The sequence below is a fragment of the Neodiprion pinetum genome, chromosome 5, assembly GCF_021155775.2.
Source record: "Neodiprion pinetum isolate iyNeoPine1 chromosome 5, iyNeoPine1.2, whole genome shotgun sequence".
Classification (NCBI taxonomy): domain Eukaryota; kingdom Metazoa; phylum Arthropoda; class Insecta; order Hymenoptera; family Diprionidae; genus Neodiprion; species Neodiprion pinetum.
In genome coordinates, this window is record NC_060236.1 from 622,694 (window position 1) to 637,877 (window position 15,184).

At 46.2% G+C, this 15,184-nt stretch overlaps 1 protein-coding gene across 16 annotated transcripts in view; it reads left to right on the forward strand.

Annotated features, from left to right (window-relative positions):
- Rbp6 (RNA-binding protein 6) overlaps positions 1-15,184 on the forward strand; it is a 406,618-nt gene that overhangs the window by 304,874 nt on the left and 86,560 nt on the right. For all 16 annotated transcript variants that reach the window (XR_011177226.1, XR_011177227.1, XM_069136327.1 and 13 more), the window contains one exon: positions 4,744-4,792. Coding sequence is in view for 14 of the 16 variants with exons in the window: in XM_069136327.1 (XP_068992428.1) it covers positions 4,744-4,792 (49 nt within the window). In the remaining 2 variants the exon portion in view is untranslated. The remainder of the gene's footprint in view (positions 1-4,743; positions 4,793-15,184) is intronic.

Here is a 15,184-nt window from a genome sequence, read left to right on the forward strand (position 1 = left end):
TTAAATTACCGCGGGCAGGTGTCGGAAACGATTGTACCTCATGATTTGTTATACTTGACAAAAAATTTTTAACTCCCGCTCCTCTGTTTTCCGAGAGTAAAAGTAGTAAGCAAAGTTTTTTATAATCAACCCAAGTGCAAGAAAAATGTCAGCTTTGACCGCATCTACTAACTTCTCGCTTCGTTCAAGACTTGAAAGAAGAAACAGAAAATAAATCCGCAAAATTCGAGACTTAATTTCGCAGATATTGGAGCGTAAATTTCGTGCACAATGATGATTGGATTTCCCGTTACCAAATTTCCGCCGGTTTTTTCGCCTCCGCAACGCGCGCACCGCGGTCACAGAAATTCGTGGTGATTGAGCAAATGTCCCGCAGGCCTAGCCGAGTAATAAATACCGTCTTTTCCCGTGAACGTCTCTCCCGAATTGCTTTCGGTATATAGGAAGAGAGGGCGGGTAGAGAGCGAGTCGTTTTTGGCGGGAATGACGGGACAAAACGGAACGAAAAATGGCCGTGAGTTGGACGGGGGGGATGCAGGGTCGGTCGAAAAGACGGCTGACTTGCACACAGGGATCCGAAACCTTCGGCTCCCTTTCCCGATTCGCGGAAGTCATTTTTCGCCTTCCTTCTCCTCTTCCACTTCCAACTTCCGCCCCCGAAACGAGGGTATTTATTTTATTCTTCGCGCTCCCTTTGATGTCGCGGCTGGAATAAAACCGTCGTTTGGTCAGCGAAAATTCCCTTTCGCGATGCGATAATATAATATATAGTATAGCATATAATACATATATATATATATATATATATATATATATATATATATATATATTGGGGTGGTCCTTAAAAAAGTCATTTTTTAATTTCGACCAGCTGACCCCTGAAATCGCTTGCGAATAATTGCGAAATATTTCCCTAATTTTTTCAGATTTCTATCTCAATTCTAGCCCTTCCCCCTTAAGAGGGTGGATTTCACCATTTATCCCTTTCAGGGACACATTAAATCCACCGAACGGATTTCGATAAAATTTGGTATAGGGAGTTTTCTCGGGTCGCTGGTTACGAATCTGAACTCGGAAACTTGAAAATTCAAAATGGTGGATTCTAATATGGCGACATCAAGTGACTTTTGGGATTTTGGTTCACCAAACTAGATCCGCCATTTTAAATTTTGTAATTTCGATACCAGATTCGTAATCAGCGACTGCGAAAGTCCTCGAGTACCGAATTTCTCCCAAATCGACCAAGTTTTTGAATTATGGACCACCATATCGTATCCGCCCTTTTTAATTTTTTTTAAATTTTGAGCTCAGATGCGCGTTATATATGTATATATAAACAGGTTCGTAATACGAGAAGGAAACCGAACAAAGAGACGAAAAAAAAAAACTTGCACCTGCCCATTGCGATCGGTTCAGATTTTTTTGTGCGAGATATTCCTCGGTCTATCTTTCTCTCTCTTTCTCACACTCTCCCTTACTCTCTCTTACCCTTTCCCCGGGGCGCTGTTTCCCCGATGTGCGGGTAAGATCTACCTTATTACAAGTTCGATTTCAGCCCCGTTACAGCCCTCCGAGGAGCCGGCGCCAGATTGAGCTCCCCTCTCGAAGGTCGCAACCCGCGCGTACCGTAAACCAGCTCCGCAAAAACGTGATGCAAGCGCTGAAATCGCGACGTGCGAACCGTGGAAAGGAATAAAGATTGGATGGAATATAATTAAGTCCTTTGGGGAGAAGACGAAACATTATATGTATATTTCGTGTGATATCTATACTTTAATCCCATGGTGAAAATTGAACTTTGAATGCTCTCCACCTGGTGTTTTTCTTTCTTCTTTTTCAACGATATTGTAAGAAATTACAACGATGCTTTTTTTTTTTTTTTTATCAACGAGGCTTACAATTAACGAAGGGCGACAATATCGTATTTCGCAATCGGAAAGGGGAAGAAGACTGCGGAGATTTTCGCCGAAGCAAAAACCCCGCGACGTGACGCACTTAGGCCAGCCACAAATAGAAGACCGCTCCGCTTCCTGACCAATGAGAATTTTTAATCGAGTCTAGCCACAAAGCCGACTCGCCTTCCTCACTTCAACGAAAACCCATTTACACCGAACTCCGGGCGCAAGCTAAGCCATGAGAAATCCTCTGGGATGTAGCAGGGTTGTTAATAATTAGTTGACACTCCGCGCGATTGCAAACTGTATATCTACGTACATAATCATCACTCTTTGCAGGGAGGATATTTCCGCACCATGTGAATAATGTACATATATATATATATATATATATATATATATATATATATATATATATATATATATATATATATATATATATATATATATATATGTATATATATATATATAATATATATGTAATATGAGTGCTTCAAGCGTGGTTATAAAATTTGTCAAAACTCGGAATTTCTTCTGCGGCAATAATGCCCGGTTCAAAAAGGTAGCGATTCGCTGAATTAATGCGGCTCAAACCGAGCTTTAAAATCGCGGAAAATTGAGACCACGTCCCCGGAGATGGTCGGCAAAAATTTTATTCACTTTCGAAACAAAGAACGCGCGATTTTGTATTAATACGAAGGTACAATAAAAAATTCTCGTCGGTGAGTTAAAATATTGCGAGGGGAATGTTGAACGATAATTGCTTCAGTATTTACGAAAAATGATTATTTTTCCGCGAATTGTAATTATAATGATTCGCGCTTGGATATACAAATATATACGTATATATATGTATATGTACATATGTGTGTATCGTTGATGAATAAATAAACGTTATTCAGAGCTTTTCGTCGGGGAAGTTTTATTTATTTATTTTTATTTTTATTCATTTTGTTTTCGTCCGGAAGGGGAAGGGAGTGGAAAACAGAGGATGGACGATAAATTCTCGCGGCAGGCATATTGGCCGATTCTTACGCAGGGAGGAAAAATATAATAATGACGGGGTAAGTTAAGCGGACGTGAATTACGGGCGGCGCTGGGCAGATGAATCATTTCGTAAATTCGGTCATACACACTCTCAGAGAGAGGGATTGGAGGAGGGACCCCGCGCAGCGAACGATCTGTTCGCAATTTCCGACGCAATTTGGCCAGAGATACGTTATTGGAGCGGCGCGGCGGGAAGCCGCGGGTGAAGCTGGTATAAAGGTGAACCAAGTCGTTTAGTCCTGCGGCAAAGAGGCCTGGCTCCTGCAGGAGCCGGCAAGAGCACTCGCGTTGGCTCGCAATTAGCGGTGATTTATCGCCAGAGTCGTGTGTTTTCCCTGCACGGAGGCTGGCCGGGCTTATTCCGGGGAAAATTATTGGCCAATCTAAACTTGACACACTCGGCTTTTCCGGCTTGCACACCCTCGGAACAAGGCCGCGGAAATTTTTTCCTCTTTCCATTTTTCCACCCCCTAATGCGCGCCACGCTCACTGAGAGAGCGGGGAGGGATGTTCGATTCCTGAACGAGAACGGAAGGTCCTGCCGTGTGTAACTCCGTTCCCGATAACTTCGATCTGTTCCGGGAATAGCCGATACTTTCGTTCCTCGATCTGGAGGGTGGGATGCTTCGGGGCTCCGGAGACCAAGGTAATCCTTGTTGTTTCCGCTGCTCCATAAATCCCGCCCGCCCACGCTTCGTAAATCTTGGAGCCAGTTGCGTACAGCAGGCACGTGTGGTCCAGTCAAAATAGGTCTGAATTAAAAATATTCGGGGTACGGTTGCATTATTGTGTAGGCGGAGGGGTTTTTTACCCTCGAGAACTGAAATCGGAGTCATTTTTGTGTTGCGTAGCCGACGTTTCGAGAAAACAGCAAAATTCGAGGTTTTTTGCGTTTTAATCAAAAACCGCTATCGATAGATGAAAAATGGAAAATTCTACATCGAACTGTGTTCTCGTATGTCGGAAACGGAGTCGGATTAACAGTTTAAGAAACAAAAAAATTATCTCACACAAAATCCGCAGATCCCGTCGATAGGTAGAATTTCTTCTTTCTTATTTTGACTGAACTATAAACGTACTCACCGATTGGCGACGGTGAACAGGCAACAATAGCTACATTTTGAATACGATTAGTATCAATCATTTCTGTCACAGTAGGATGCTCAGCATCCCACCTCAAAAATTTCCATATCCCAACCTCATCACGGTTTATTTAACCACTTAAAATGATCTTTGTTACTACGTATAACCTTAAAAAAACCTCGGAGTAAAAATTTTCGGCCAAAACCATCGATTTTTGACAGTTTTTTCGATTCTACGTCCGCCATATTAAATCCGCCATCTTGGGTTTAGAAATGATCAAATTCTGACGTGAGATTCGTGATCAACGACCCGAAAAACCCCCGAGTAACAATATCCAGGGAAAAATATTAATTTGAAAAATGTGCGAATGAAAGGGCTAAGACGAAGCGTCGAGTGGCAAGTTTCGCGGAAAACTCTCGGTGAAAGAAAGCGGCGTTCGTCCAGACCGCAGTTTGACGTAGCTACCGAATGAACAATCGGTTCTTATCCCCCAAGAACTGGATGCAATATCTCAGGGGTGGCCCGCGCCCTTTGCAAACACAATATAACAGAAATTCCCTCAGGAGTACACAACAATACTTGTTAATAGGAAGCTTCCCGCCGAGTATAGAGAGAGTGAGAGAGATGAACAGATAACCCGCTGCATGAGAGAAACTCGAGAATAAATATCGAGGTTCGACCGATTTGTAATTTCCTCTCTTTTTTTCCGCTGTTTCAGATCGAGGATGCCATGCTGATGTTCGACAAGCAGACGAACAGGCACAGAGGTAAGTTTTCTTCTTTTTTGTTTCGTTCTGTAACAATTCTTTTATACATGAGGGATGAAACGAAGAGAAGTAAAGAAGGCAAAAAATTCTCCCCCTATTTATTTTCCCCGCAATACCTCGAGGGCGATATCGCGGTCCTCGTGATAATCGCCGATTAAATTCCGTCGGCCGGCTTACGTCGCTTCACTTATGCCTTCGTCTTATCCGATTCTTTATTCCACCCCCGATATGTGTGCCAGTTATCGTCGCATAACCAATTCTCTGCAAGTCCCTGCGTTTGTGTTGCCGCTAACGCGTCAACCACCTGATCGCAAGGGTTGTATGAAGGATATTCTCTCAAGTATCAATTGAAGTATCCAACAACAAGTTCCCCGACACAGGCATTGCCTCGACACATCTAATTCCGTATATCGAACCCCGGTACTTAATTTTGAAAAGCAGACACAAGTATACGTTCTACGTATCCTCGCCATCGAGACAAAATTTTTTTTTTTCTTCGCTTGGTAATACACTCCGCTGGGGGGGGGGGGGGGGGGAGGGGGGGTGAAAGTAGCGTTCAAAGTATTCAAATCTATACGTACCAGTTTGAAAAGATAGAAAGAGAAAGAGAGCGAGTGAGACGGAGAAGTAGGAAAGAGGGAACAATTTCATCAGAAATTTTTCAAGGACGTTTAAAGTGAGTAACGCCGTTTTTAAAGTTTCGCAATCGGTCTCCCAGTTGCGGGGGTTGAGATTGAGGGGAAGGAGTCGCCGCCTTCGCCCGTCAACCCCCTCGAATCCACCCCCAACCATCTCCGCAATTTACGCCAATCCCCTTTGTACTTTGAAAAAACTTATCTGGCATTCCGACGGTACGGGACGAAGCGAGAGGGTAGAGGAGAGGAAGAGAAAAAGGGAAGAAAAAAGAGAAAAAAGAAAAGGAAACTCCTCCTCTCCCGAAATTGATATCAGGAACGAGATGCCGTCGACGTTCGTTCTTTCGCTCGCTCGGCGAGAGCCATCTGCAGAAAGCGGGCGCAGGGGGTTCGCGACTACAAAATTTTACGACTGGTGATTTGTAGGCGTAAAAGTCGAGGCTCTAAAACGCAGCCCTTGATACCCTTCCCCTCCTCGCCCGTTCGCCGCCCTCCTTTTCCTCAAATCATCCCCTCGCTCTCGACTCTATTCTCTATATTATTATTAGCCTAGCGATAGAGAAAAGAAGGAGAGAATTTCGGGGGAACCACGCACCCCTTTTCGAATGGAGAACAAAACCTGCGGGGACCGTTTTTCACGAGGGTTGCGGTCACCCTTCCCCCGTTTCTACGCCCTTTATTCTTCTCTCGCTTTCCTTATCTTGTCTCCTTTCTTTTTATTTATATCCCGCAAGATTTCGAGCTACCATCGACACCCCGGGTCCAACATTTTTATATCTGTGTAGCGAACTAGAATATCTCTACTTCTCTCCGCAGGCTGTGTAAACGACGGGATGGTTCAGCTGACAGTAAGACGGAATAAATTTTTTAGAGTCAATTATCCAACGCGTGTATGTTCCTTATCAAAATACTACAGTTATAACGAAGCAGGAGTAACGAATACTAGGCGAAGAAGACGGAACGAACGAATTCATCGAAAATCCTTCTACAAATTTCTAACGAATATTTCGACAAATTCTGGCCACCCTTCTCAATGATTCGGGAAAGGACGCGAGGCTCGGATCATCGGGCCGGAGGTTAAATTCTCTCAGTTTCATTCTTATCGCGGGGGTTTGGAGCAGAGGAAGGGGGATGAGGCCTCGGGGGCCATAACTCGGGTAGCATCGCGTTTCATCGCACTCGATTACGTCTCGCATAACAATGAACTGAAATATGCCGCCAATCTGATCCCTGCAGCTGACTCCCGGATTCTGCCATATCAGTTTAAGGGTGCCGCAAAGAACCCGAAGCTCCGTTCGCGAGGCGACCCTCCGAATTATACCGAAGAATCTAGGGTTAAACGTTCGCCACACATTCAACCTTCTGTCCTTATACACTCCACTTAATTCGGCCCAGATGCTTACTCCGAATTAGTCCGCTCGAATGCTGCGGAAGTCAAAATAATTTTCAAGAAGCTTAGGCGGGGTATAGTTTCCCTCGAGTTTCATCAAGAAACTGTTTTATTGCGTACGTTATCAGAGACATATGCATATTGTAATCGTCAAATGCAGACGATCATTATAGATTTGAAGATTCTCAAGTGCTTTACGTTTTTTTCTTTTTTTCATCTCGTCAATTTCAATCTGAAACTTTCCGTCTTGGCTCTTTTATATGCGGACAGTATACATCGAGGGTTGAAGAGACAAACGGCGATCCTTGGAAGGAGCCGAAAAATATTGTAAAAAAAAAGGTAGCTATACATACGCTGAAAAGATTTCGTCAAACAGAGCGAAAGGAGAGCGAAGGGGAACGGTTTCATTTAGTTGAGTGATTCAAATCCATACACCCAGCGTGTGTTTTATACGCGTCATGTATATCTATACCCAGGCTGGATACACTATCGGACCTGTCTACATTCGCGGGGGGCAGCGGGTCGACACTCTCCGCGAGTAGCCGAATGGAATGTGTCCATTTCAGTTTTACTTTTTCCCCCCCGCTTTTTCGACTCGACGATACAGGGGACGGTCCGTATCGGGCAAAACGAGTACAAGAGAGTTGGTATGTGAAAAAAAAATATAGGTTCAGCCAATCCGAACTCGTATTCGGCACGGTTTTGAAACGGGAATCGATAATCGCTACCAATCGAGAGAATGTTCGCGCAAGATATATTGTGTAGGTATGTGTAGGCGCGTATAATATGCCGACCGAGTCGATAATCGGAGCCTCCATCATCTTCCCCTTCTTCTTCTTCTTCTTCTTCCTCCTCCTCCTCTTCTTGCCCCGCAGATCTTCCTTCAACGGATTTCGGTCTCGTGATAGATTCTAATATCGCTTATGAAAAATAGGAGCGAATGTCGTCGCGGAACGGAATGGAACGGGGCGGAATATGGAACGGGGACGTCGAGGCCGTGTGCCGGTTCTTGGCGGCGCCGGGACGCCGCGAAATGAGCCCTGCCTTCGGGAGGAAAAAGGGCGTGGGATGAGGGGAGGACCTCGGAGTCTAGAACTATCCGACAGTTGGCACTGCCGGGGGTTCAGACGCTAGCTGGGTAGGAGATGCTAGATGGAGAATGATAGGGTGCGAGAGCGACGGGGACCCGTGGGGCGGGAATGGGAATGGGGATGGGGATGGGGAGGAGAAGGGGAAGCTCTTTCAAAGCTCCGCGTAATCTCTCTCGTGCTGACATCCAATACCGTATCCACACCCAGCAGCTCTCCCGTTCTCAACTCTGGTGGATAGGTAGGTAGGTTGGTAGGTACGTGTGCAACCGTCTTATGCAATGTAGTATTCTGCAGATGGAACGTGATCATCACCGCAGGTGCAGGTCTCGGTTCCTGATCATTCTGCAAATAGATGACAAAAATAACAACAACAAGAACAGTCTTGTTCGTTCGATCGTATACCTAATAGAGATTAATAATAATAGTATCGCGTGAAACTACCTTACGGTAAACCATCCAACACGCGACCCGTACGGTGCGTTCAAACTGTACGTTAATCTAAATCGTAACTAAATAAGCTTTGATCGATCAAGATTGATCGAAAACTCTGACGATGCGATGTCGAAGAGTAAATAAAACCTGGAAGAGGGCCAGAAGCACGAAACGGTGGTTTTACATTATCCGATAGTCGGGGAAGAAATGAAAACTTGAGTTTTCGACGAAGCGCGTGATCGTTCCGAACTTGAGATATGCTTAGTTGAGATCTCGAACCTGAGAGTGGAGGATCGATCATCGAGGGGTTCGTTCGATTGGCCTTCTTCCTCGCTATTCTTCAGAGGTATTGAAAAATTTTTTCTTGTTCGGAAATGAAGGCAAGGTGACATAAATCATGTCGCCCCGGCTCGGCCTATGAATTATGGTGGCATTTGGTGGGCCACAAATTCCGAGGTCACAACACGATTGGACGGAAAGAGAGAGAGGGAGAGAGAAAGAGAGAGAGAGAGACAAACACGCGTGCGGGGGCAAAGCGGCGGGTGGCCAGCAGTGGCGTCGTTTCGCCCCGGTGACGCCGAGCACTTTCTCGGAGAGAGAGGGAAGGAAGGAGAGAGAGAGAGAGAGAGAAGGTCGTCAGATTCTATCAAATACGAGCGTCCGGGGGCGCGAGAAATGACAAAACGTTATTTTCCATTCCATTATGTGGAACTGCTAGGTGGGACGCATCAGACATGCTCCAATTGTCACCCGCATTACCGACGGGGGCGAGAGGAGGATCCTCTTCTCCGCAAGTTCTCCTCGTCGCTGCTGCAGAGCCGTGTGTCGAGCTTTTGAAATATTGAATCGTTCCGGTTATCCACTCTTTCTTCCTCCTTCTGCTTCATCCAGCTACTTCTCGCAAGCTCGATCCGAATGTCTTCAGCTTTTCTAGTCAGTTTTTCTCTCCTCCCCTCGGGGGTTCCTTTTTCCACGTGTATAAGGTTCCGTAACCACTTTCCCACATCCTCGACGATCAAACTTATACCTAGTAACGTGTAACTAACTAGGAGATGAACAAAATATCGAGACGGAACTGATACTCTCGTACTTGCATGAGTGTACGCAATCGATGAAAGCTCGGGCTGACCTGCAAACTCGTGCTCGGATGCTTTCTTTGTCCATTTCCGTCAGCCGCGGCACACACAAAGAGGAGGAAAATCCTCGGCACAAATCTTGCATGCCCGATACGTGCAACTGCAGTCGCTGCACGCGACTCCGCGACCAATAATTCACGAAAATCTGGTACCGGCCCCGGTGCCCAGCTTCTTCCGGTACCGGGATATTCCCCTCGTCGCTTTGACGTCGCGGGCCATAAAATAATCCCTTTCTGTGCCCGCGAGCGGTTCTCTTTTCGCCGATCTCCAAGCCGGCTGCTGCAACGCCCTCTTTCCCAATCTACGAACAGACTTCAGTCCGCGTTTCGGGATGCAACGAGAGACGGCAGCTTTTCTTCGGACGGAAATAAAGCAGGGCATCGAGGGGGGCGGGGGAGGGGACTCCTTTGGCCAGTCGAGCTTGGATAATCGCGTGCCCGTCGGTCCGGAAATCGTATACCTCCTAGACGTTTTCGGGGTGGTTAGAAAAGTCGAGATCGTTGCTTCGCAGTTTGCTATTGTTCCGTTTGTTTAAAACTGACGGAGCGGAATAAACTGATCGCGAATTCAGGTATGACGGTTTAATGCCGTTCCTCGGCACCCGGTAATTTTCCCTCCGCACGCGGGGTCGGCTTCTCTCGCGAAGGTTAAAAACGCAACGGAGAAAAACGGTACAGGGCGATGGTAAAGAAAAGAAACGAGAAAAAAATATAAAAAAAAAAGGAATGGGGACTATCTCCTGGAAAAGCCTGGACCACCTCTACCAGCTACTCGGTTATAAGGCGCGAGGAGGAAAAAAGTCGTTTCGCCGTGGGGCGCAATATCCACGGACGTCCATCCGGGAGCCATTCGTCCTGAAAGAATTCCGGCTCGCTCGGCTCGACAGGTTCGAGCTCGAAGGAAGGAAAACTTTGTAAGAGCCTTCGAAAGGCAGGCCTGAAGCTGGTTCAGCTATTTACGGTCTTCTCCAGCAGCTCTAGAAGGGCGCGAATCGCTCTTAATTACACCCCTATGATAGATGCATGTCCTGCCGCTCTCACCGTTTCCATTTCCAAAGAGACGGACAAGGCCGCTACCATCTCTCTCACTCTCTCTCACCTTGCGCGTGTATAGACACAAGCGAAGGCACCTAATTTATTGTCTCGCTGCGAATTATCACCGAGAGTTGTCGCTCCGGCAGCCGTGCCGCGCTCGAGTTCCCATCAAGAAAAGTGAAAAATGAAAGAACGCTCTTTTAATTCATCCCTTTTTCACCCCTTCCGCTCACTCTCTCTCTCCCTCTCTCTTTCTCTCTTCGAGCCTGATTACTTTCGACAGAAATTACACTTTCGTGACAAGACGCGTATCCCGCGCGCACCACGGTGTTTGGTTCACTTTTGTGCAGCGCCGGGAATCGTCGCATCCGGCACCTTGTAGGTACAGAACCGTGTTCACACGTCTCGCACGTTTTTCAATAAGGTCCTTTTACACAGTTTCAGAGGCTCGCTTACCTTGTACTCCTTCTACGTAGCCCCGCGTCGCACGCGGTGCATACTTCTGCATCGCAACACCGATGCAACGGCTTTCTTCCACTCCATCCTTTGTCACGTCGCGAGTGTCGTTGCAGCGAATAATTTTCACCTGATGGCTAATGGAAATTTTCTTTTTTTTTCTCTCCCTGTCGCGCTCAAATTTTCACCCATCCGTTTCATTAAAACTTCAATTTCTCTAAAGACATGGTAAACGATATGCAACGTCCGCTCGCATGTGACCGAACAGCGTGTATGGGTAACTGAATTACGTAACGTTTCGAAATTTTTCTCTCTCGTCATGCCGACGCTCCATTTTCTTTTCTATTCTTCCCTCCTTCTTCTTATCCACGTCGTCAGGCGGTTTCTGCAGCGAGTTTCTCCGGCTCCGCATGTGTTATACCCAGGCAAACGGCACTAAACTATTTCTCGACTATCGGCTATAACTCCGCAGTGGAACTATTCACCCGGTGCAATGGCGTAGGTGCCTGCTGGTCCGGGTACACAAGTTGCATGATTTAGTGCCAGTGCCGTGCAGCCGAGAAGGCTCCGAGCCACCGGCGGAAGCTCCTCGGGCCGGCTGTTCCCAGTGCAGCTACGCGCCTCCGTTTCACTCGAAGAAAGTTATGCCCCCGGCCTCGGAAACGTTTCCAACCGGCACTCCCCGTCCGCCCGAGTTCGCCGCGTCAAACCCGCTCCGCGAACTTGAAACTTCGTCCTGGGACTTTAATATTCCGTCGTAAACGAGACGCTCCCGCAAGCCATCGAATCGATACGATACTTGATGAGTCTACGATGCTCGAAATATATTCGGAGAATCGGTATGTCGGAGAGGTCAGTTTTTCGTCAAAGTACCGCGTGTGGCTTATCAATGCGTACGGTAATATTCATTAAACCTTTCGGTCACGTTTAGTTTTTTTATATTCCGTCCGAAAAGTAGAGTTCAATTCCACACGAATTTTGTGAAAATGACTGGCGATGCAGCAGACGCGCGACGTGAGAGAATATATCGGAGTCATTGTCACATAATTCGTGTAGAACGGAACTCGCGTTTCGTTTCGGACCGAAAACAAGTTAGATGTAAGATTGAGGTATCAATGAATACTGCTGTACGTAACACATAATTTTTTTTCCTGCAGAAAACCGTTTATAGACAATTGATTCACGTGTCGCGATAGTAAGAGAAAGTAGAGAGAAAAAATGAACCAAAGATGATGACTATTCTTCGCGTATTTTGTTTTGGTTTGTTTGTTTTATTTGCCCGGAGAAAATCGAGATGAAAACGCGTTGAACTTTGCCGAGAGGGAAGAGCCTCGCACCCTTTGGAGCGAGTTTATACTTGCCTTGTCTTGGGAGACTGACGACGCGAGTCGAGGGGTGGCCGGGGTGGCGCTGGTGTGTTAAAACGCGGAACAACTCGATTGTCGAGAGGAGGAAGGTAATTCCGCACACTTGTACGACTAATGGAAGCCCTTCTCCAGCTGTCTACTCCTGTTATTGCTTACGGACTCTGAGTGGTCTATTCTTGAAGTTCGGAAGACGATTCGATTCACCTACGGTACTCGAGAGCTCCGAATATTCGCGACAGTGGCGAAGAACGATAACTTGACTTTCGTCTGACAAAAAAAATTTGTAAAACGTGATCTTAACATGCAATTTTTTTTACATACTGTTATTTTTGGTTCTTCGTATCAGTCGAAATCGAAATTAGGTAAAAGAGAAGGAACAGGCGTTTGGGAGGAAGGAAGGAAGAGGGGAGAAACATAGGCGCGCTGTATGCAGTGGGTGCGACACAGTTTAGAACAATTAATGAATATTTATTGTCCCCCAACTGAGACTTAACGACCCCGACCTTAAAACGTACGCCTGCCTACGTACAACCTCGGCACTGTACAACTCGTAAATTATAAAACAAATTTAATTTACCCCCATGCCGCATGTTTCTCCTTATTATTGCAGGCTGGTCTCTGGGAGTCTCTGCAGTGTTTAATACCTTTTTATACAAAGTTTAGAAATTTTTTTTTTTAATGCAAAACAGAAACCACCAGCAGGTAGTCACGAGCCCCTGAAACTAGGCGGTCAAAGACCCGAAAGTTGTTCTCGGCGTTTATTTCCCGTCTACTTCCGCGTTTGATTCCGCGACGTTGAGAAGCAGCGGGGGGCGGAATTAGACGCGGGCTTAATCGACGTCGGCGCAACGACGACGATGGAAAAAATCTTTAATTACTACCCTGTTGTGAAGGATCGAATTAAATCTCGGCACAGGGATCGCCCTACGGGGGTTTTGAGATATCACTTTACATCGGACGTTGATGATGTACCTAAATACATCTCAAGTGATGGATCGTCGTGCAGCAGCAGCAGCAGCAGCAGCGGTGCAGAAGGATGATCGTTGCCGCTGAGAATGCGGGGGGATGTTGTGAAGTGAAAAATTGCCGCAATGTTTCGCGAGGCAACGGCCAACGGTAATCATATTATGACGTCTTAAGCGGCGAAATAGTTAACGAGAAATCTTTAATCTCGTTGAATCGCCGGTGTTGCCGGTGAACAACACACAACCGGTGCAACGCGGAAGCGAAATAATTACCTCAGTTTTGATTAATTGAGACAAACGGGGACTCTGGCGTCGAGTACCGACCCTGCAGGCAGTCGCGTGGCGCGGCGCGGTTTGACCAACACTCATTATCATATTAGCGATAAATTACAAAGTTATAAAATTATTATTCAACACAATGGTTACGAAATGCTTTTGTGCGTTACCCGCGAGGCGGGAAATTTATGTCTGAATGGGAAAATTTTACCATGGAATTCTCTACGGCTGAATGGAACAACGCCCGGCACGCCGTCCTCGAGTGCCGGCTTATACCTTATACGTTAAGGTAATAATGTTATACCTCAGTGGATGGAAATTCGCGCTCTCGAAACCCCGACGACGCGCGCTGCACCCTCAGTCAAAGTTTATACAGCTTCGGGTCGCGGATCAGGCTCCGAACATCGGCGGCAGTAGGGGAGGACCGGGAAAAAATGGACCCTGAACGACACACACGATTTTCAAGAAATTTCAACATCACAATTTGTTTTGTTCTGGCCTAAACATAATTTTTAACATACGGAGCCCGTTTTGCCCAGTGGGACTCATTTTACCCGATCCTGCCCTACTCAATTGTCTTCGACTGTACTGGTGGAAGCAGAAGTACCGATTAATTGAGACTTTGGATTTGAGTTTCCGTTCGACCCGCATTATGTCACGGATATGATTTTTTTTCCCCGATTATTTCAAGTTTTTACCCTTTCGAAAGATTCGTGATTCACTTTTACCGTTTGAGCATCGAAAGCAACGTTCTACCTAATTAATTCAAGGGTCGTACAACGGTTCATTCGGTACAAAGGTTCATGTTTCAGCAAAACCACTTGGTTGTAAGGTTGAAGGTATACGTTTGGTCTAATTTCACGTCACAAGTTGATGTTTCGATCAGAAGATGCGTGATGTTCCCTAATCGCTAAAAATTTGCTGTTATACATATTTGATTTTTATAGATAACTGAACCGTACATGAAAAGCAAGATCCCTGCATCAGAACGAAAATGGCCTTACAAAGTTAAATTCGAACGACGATGTACCAGCAGCCTTATGACCATCAAATCGTTTGCCTGAAAAATGAACCTACGCACTGTTCATGAATTAATTACGTTAGATCTCGATGTTTATGTTCAAACGGTGAACATTACCCGTGAATGTTTCGGAAGCTCGCAAATTTACGGCACTCGAGAAACAAAATTCGTCCTGGTATCCCATAGTAATCAGCTTTCGCGACGTAATAACGGTCCCCCGAAGGGTCTTTGTGCCGTGAAATATCGAAGCAACGATCTGTTCCCTTGTTTTCAGTATTCGCTTTCCACCCCTTCAACCGGCTCCCAGCAATCCTCGTAAAAATCGCAATGGGACATCCCGGCAGGTCTAATTGGAAAGGTTCATTACGCGGCCCGTGTATCAGGGCGATGAAATTTCCTTCGTCGGTGTACATACGGAGACTGTATTTGTCGTTATTCACTCGGCTCATTGATTCAATCAACCCAGCCCCCGGGGTATGTTTGGCCTCGTCAGATGCACATATTCCAAGTGCTCATCGATCGCCGGGGTTAATTGCAACAGCTCAGCTCAGGTATGAAACGCGGGGTGAAACGCAGATTAGAACCACCG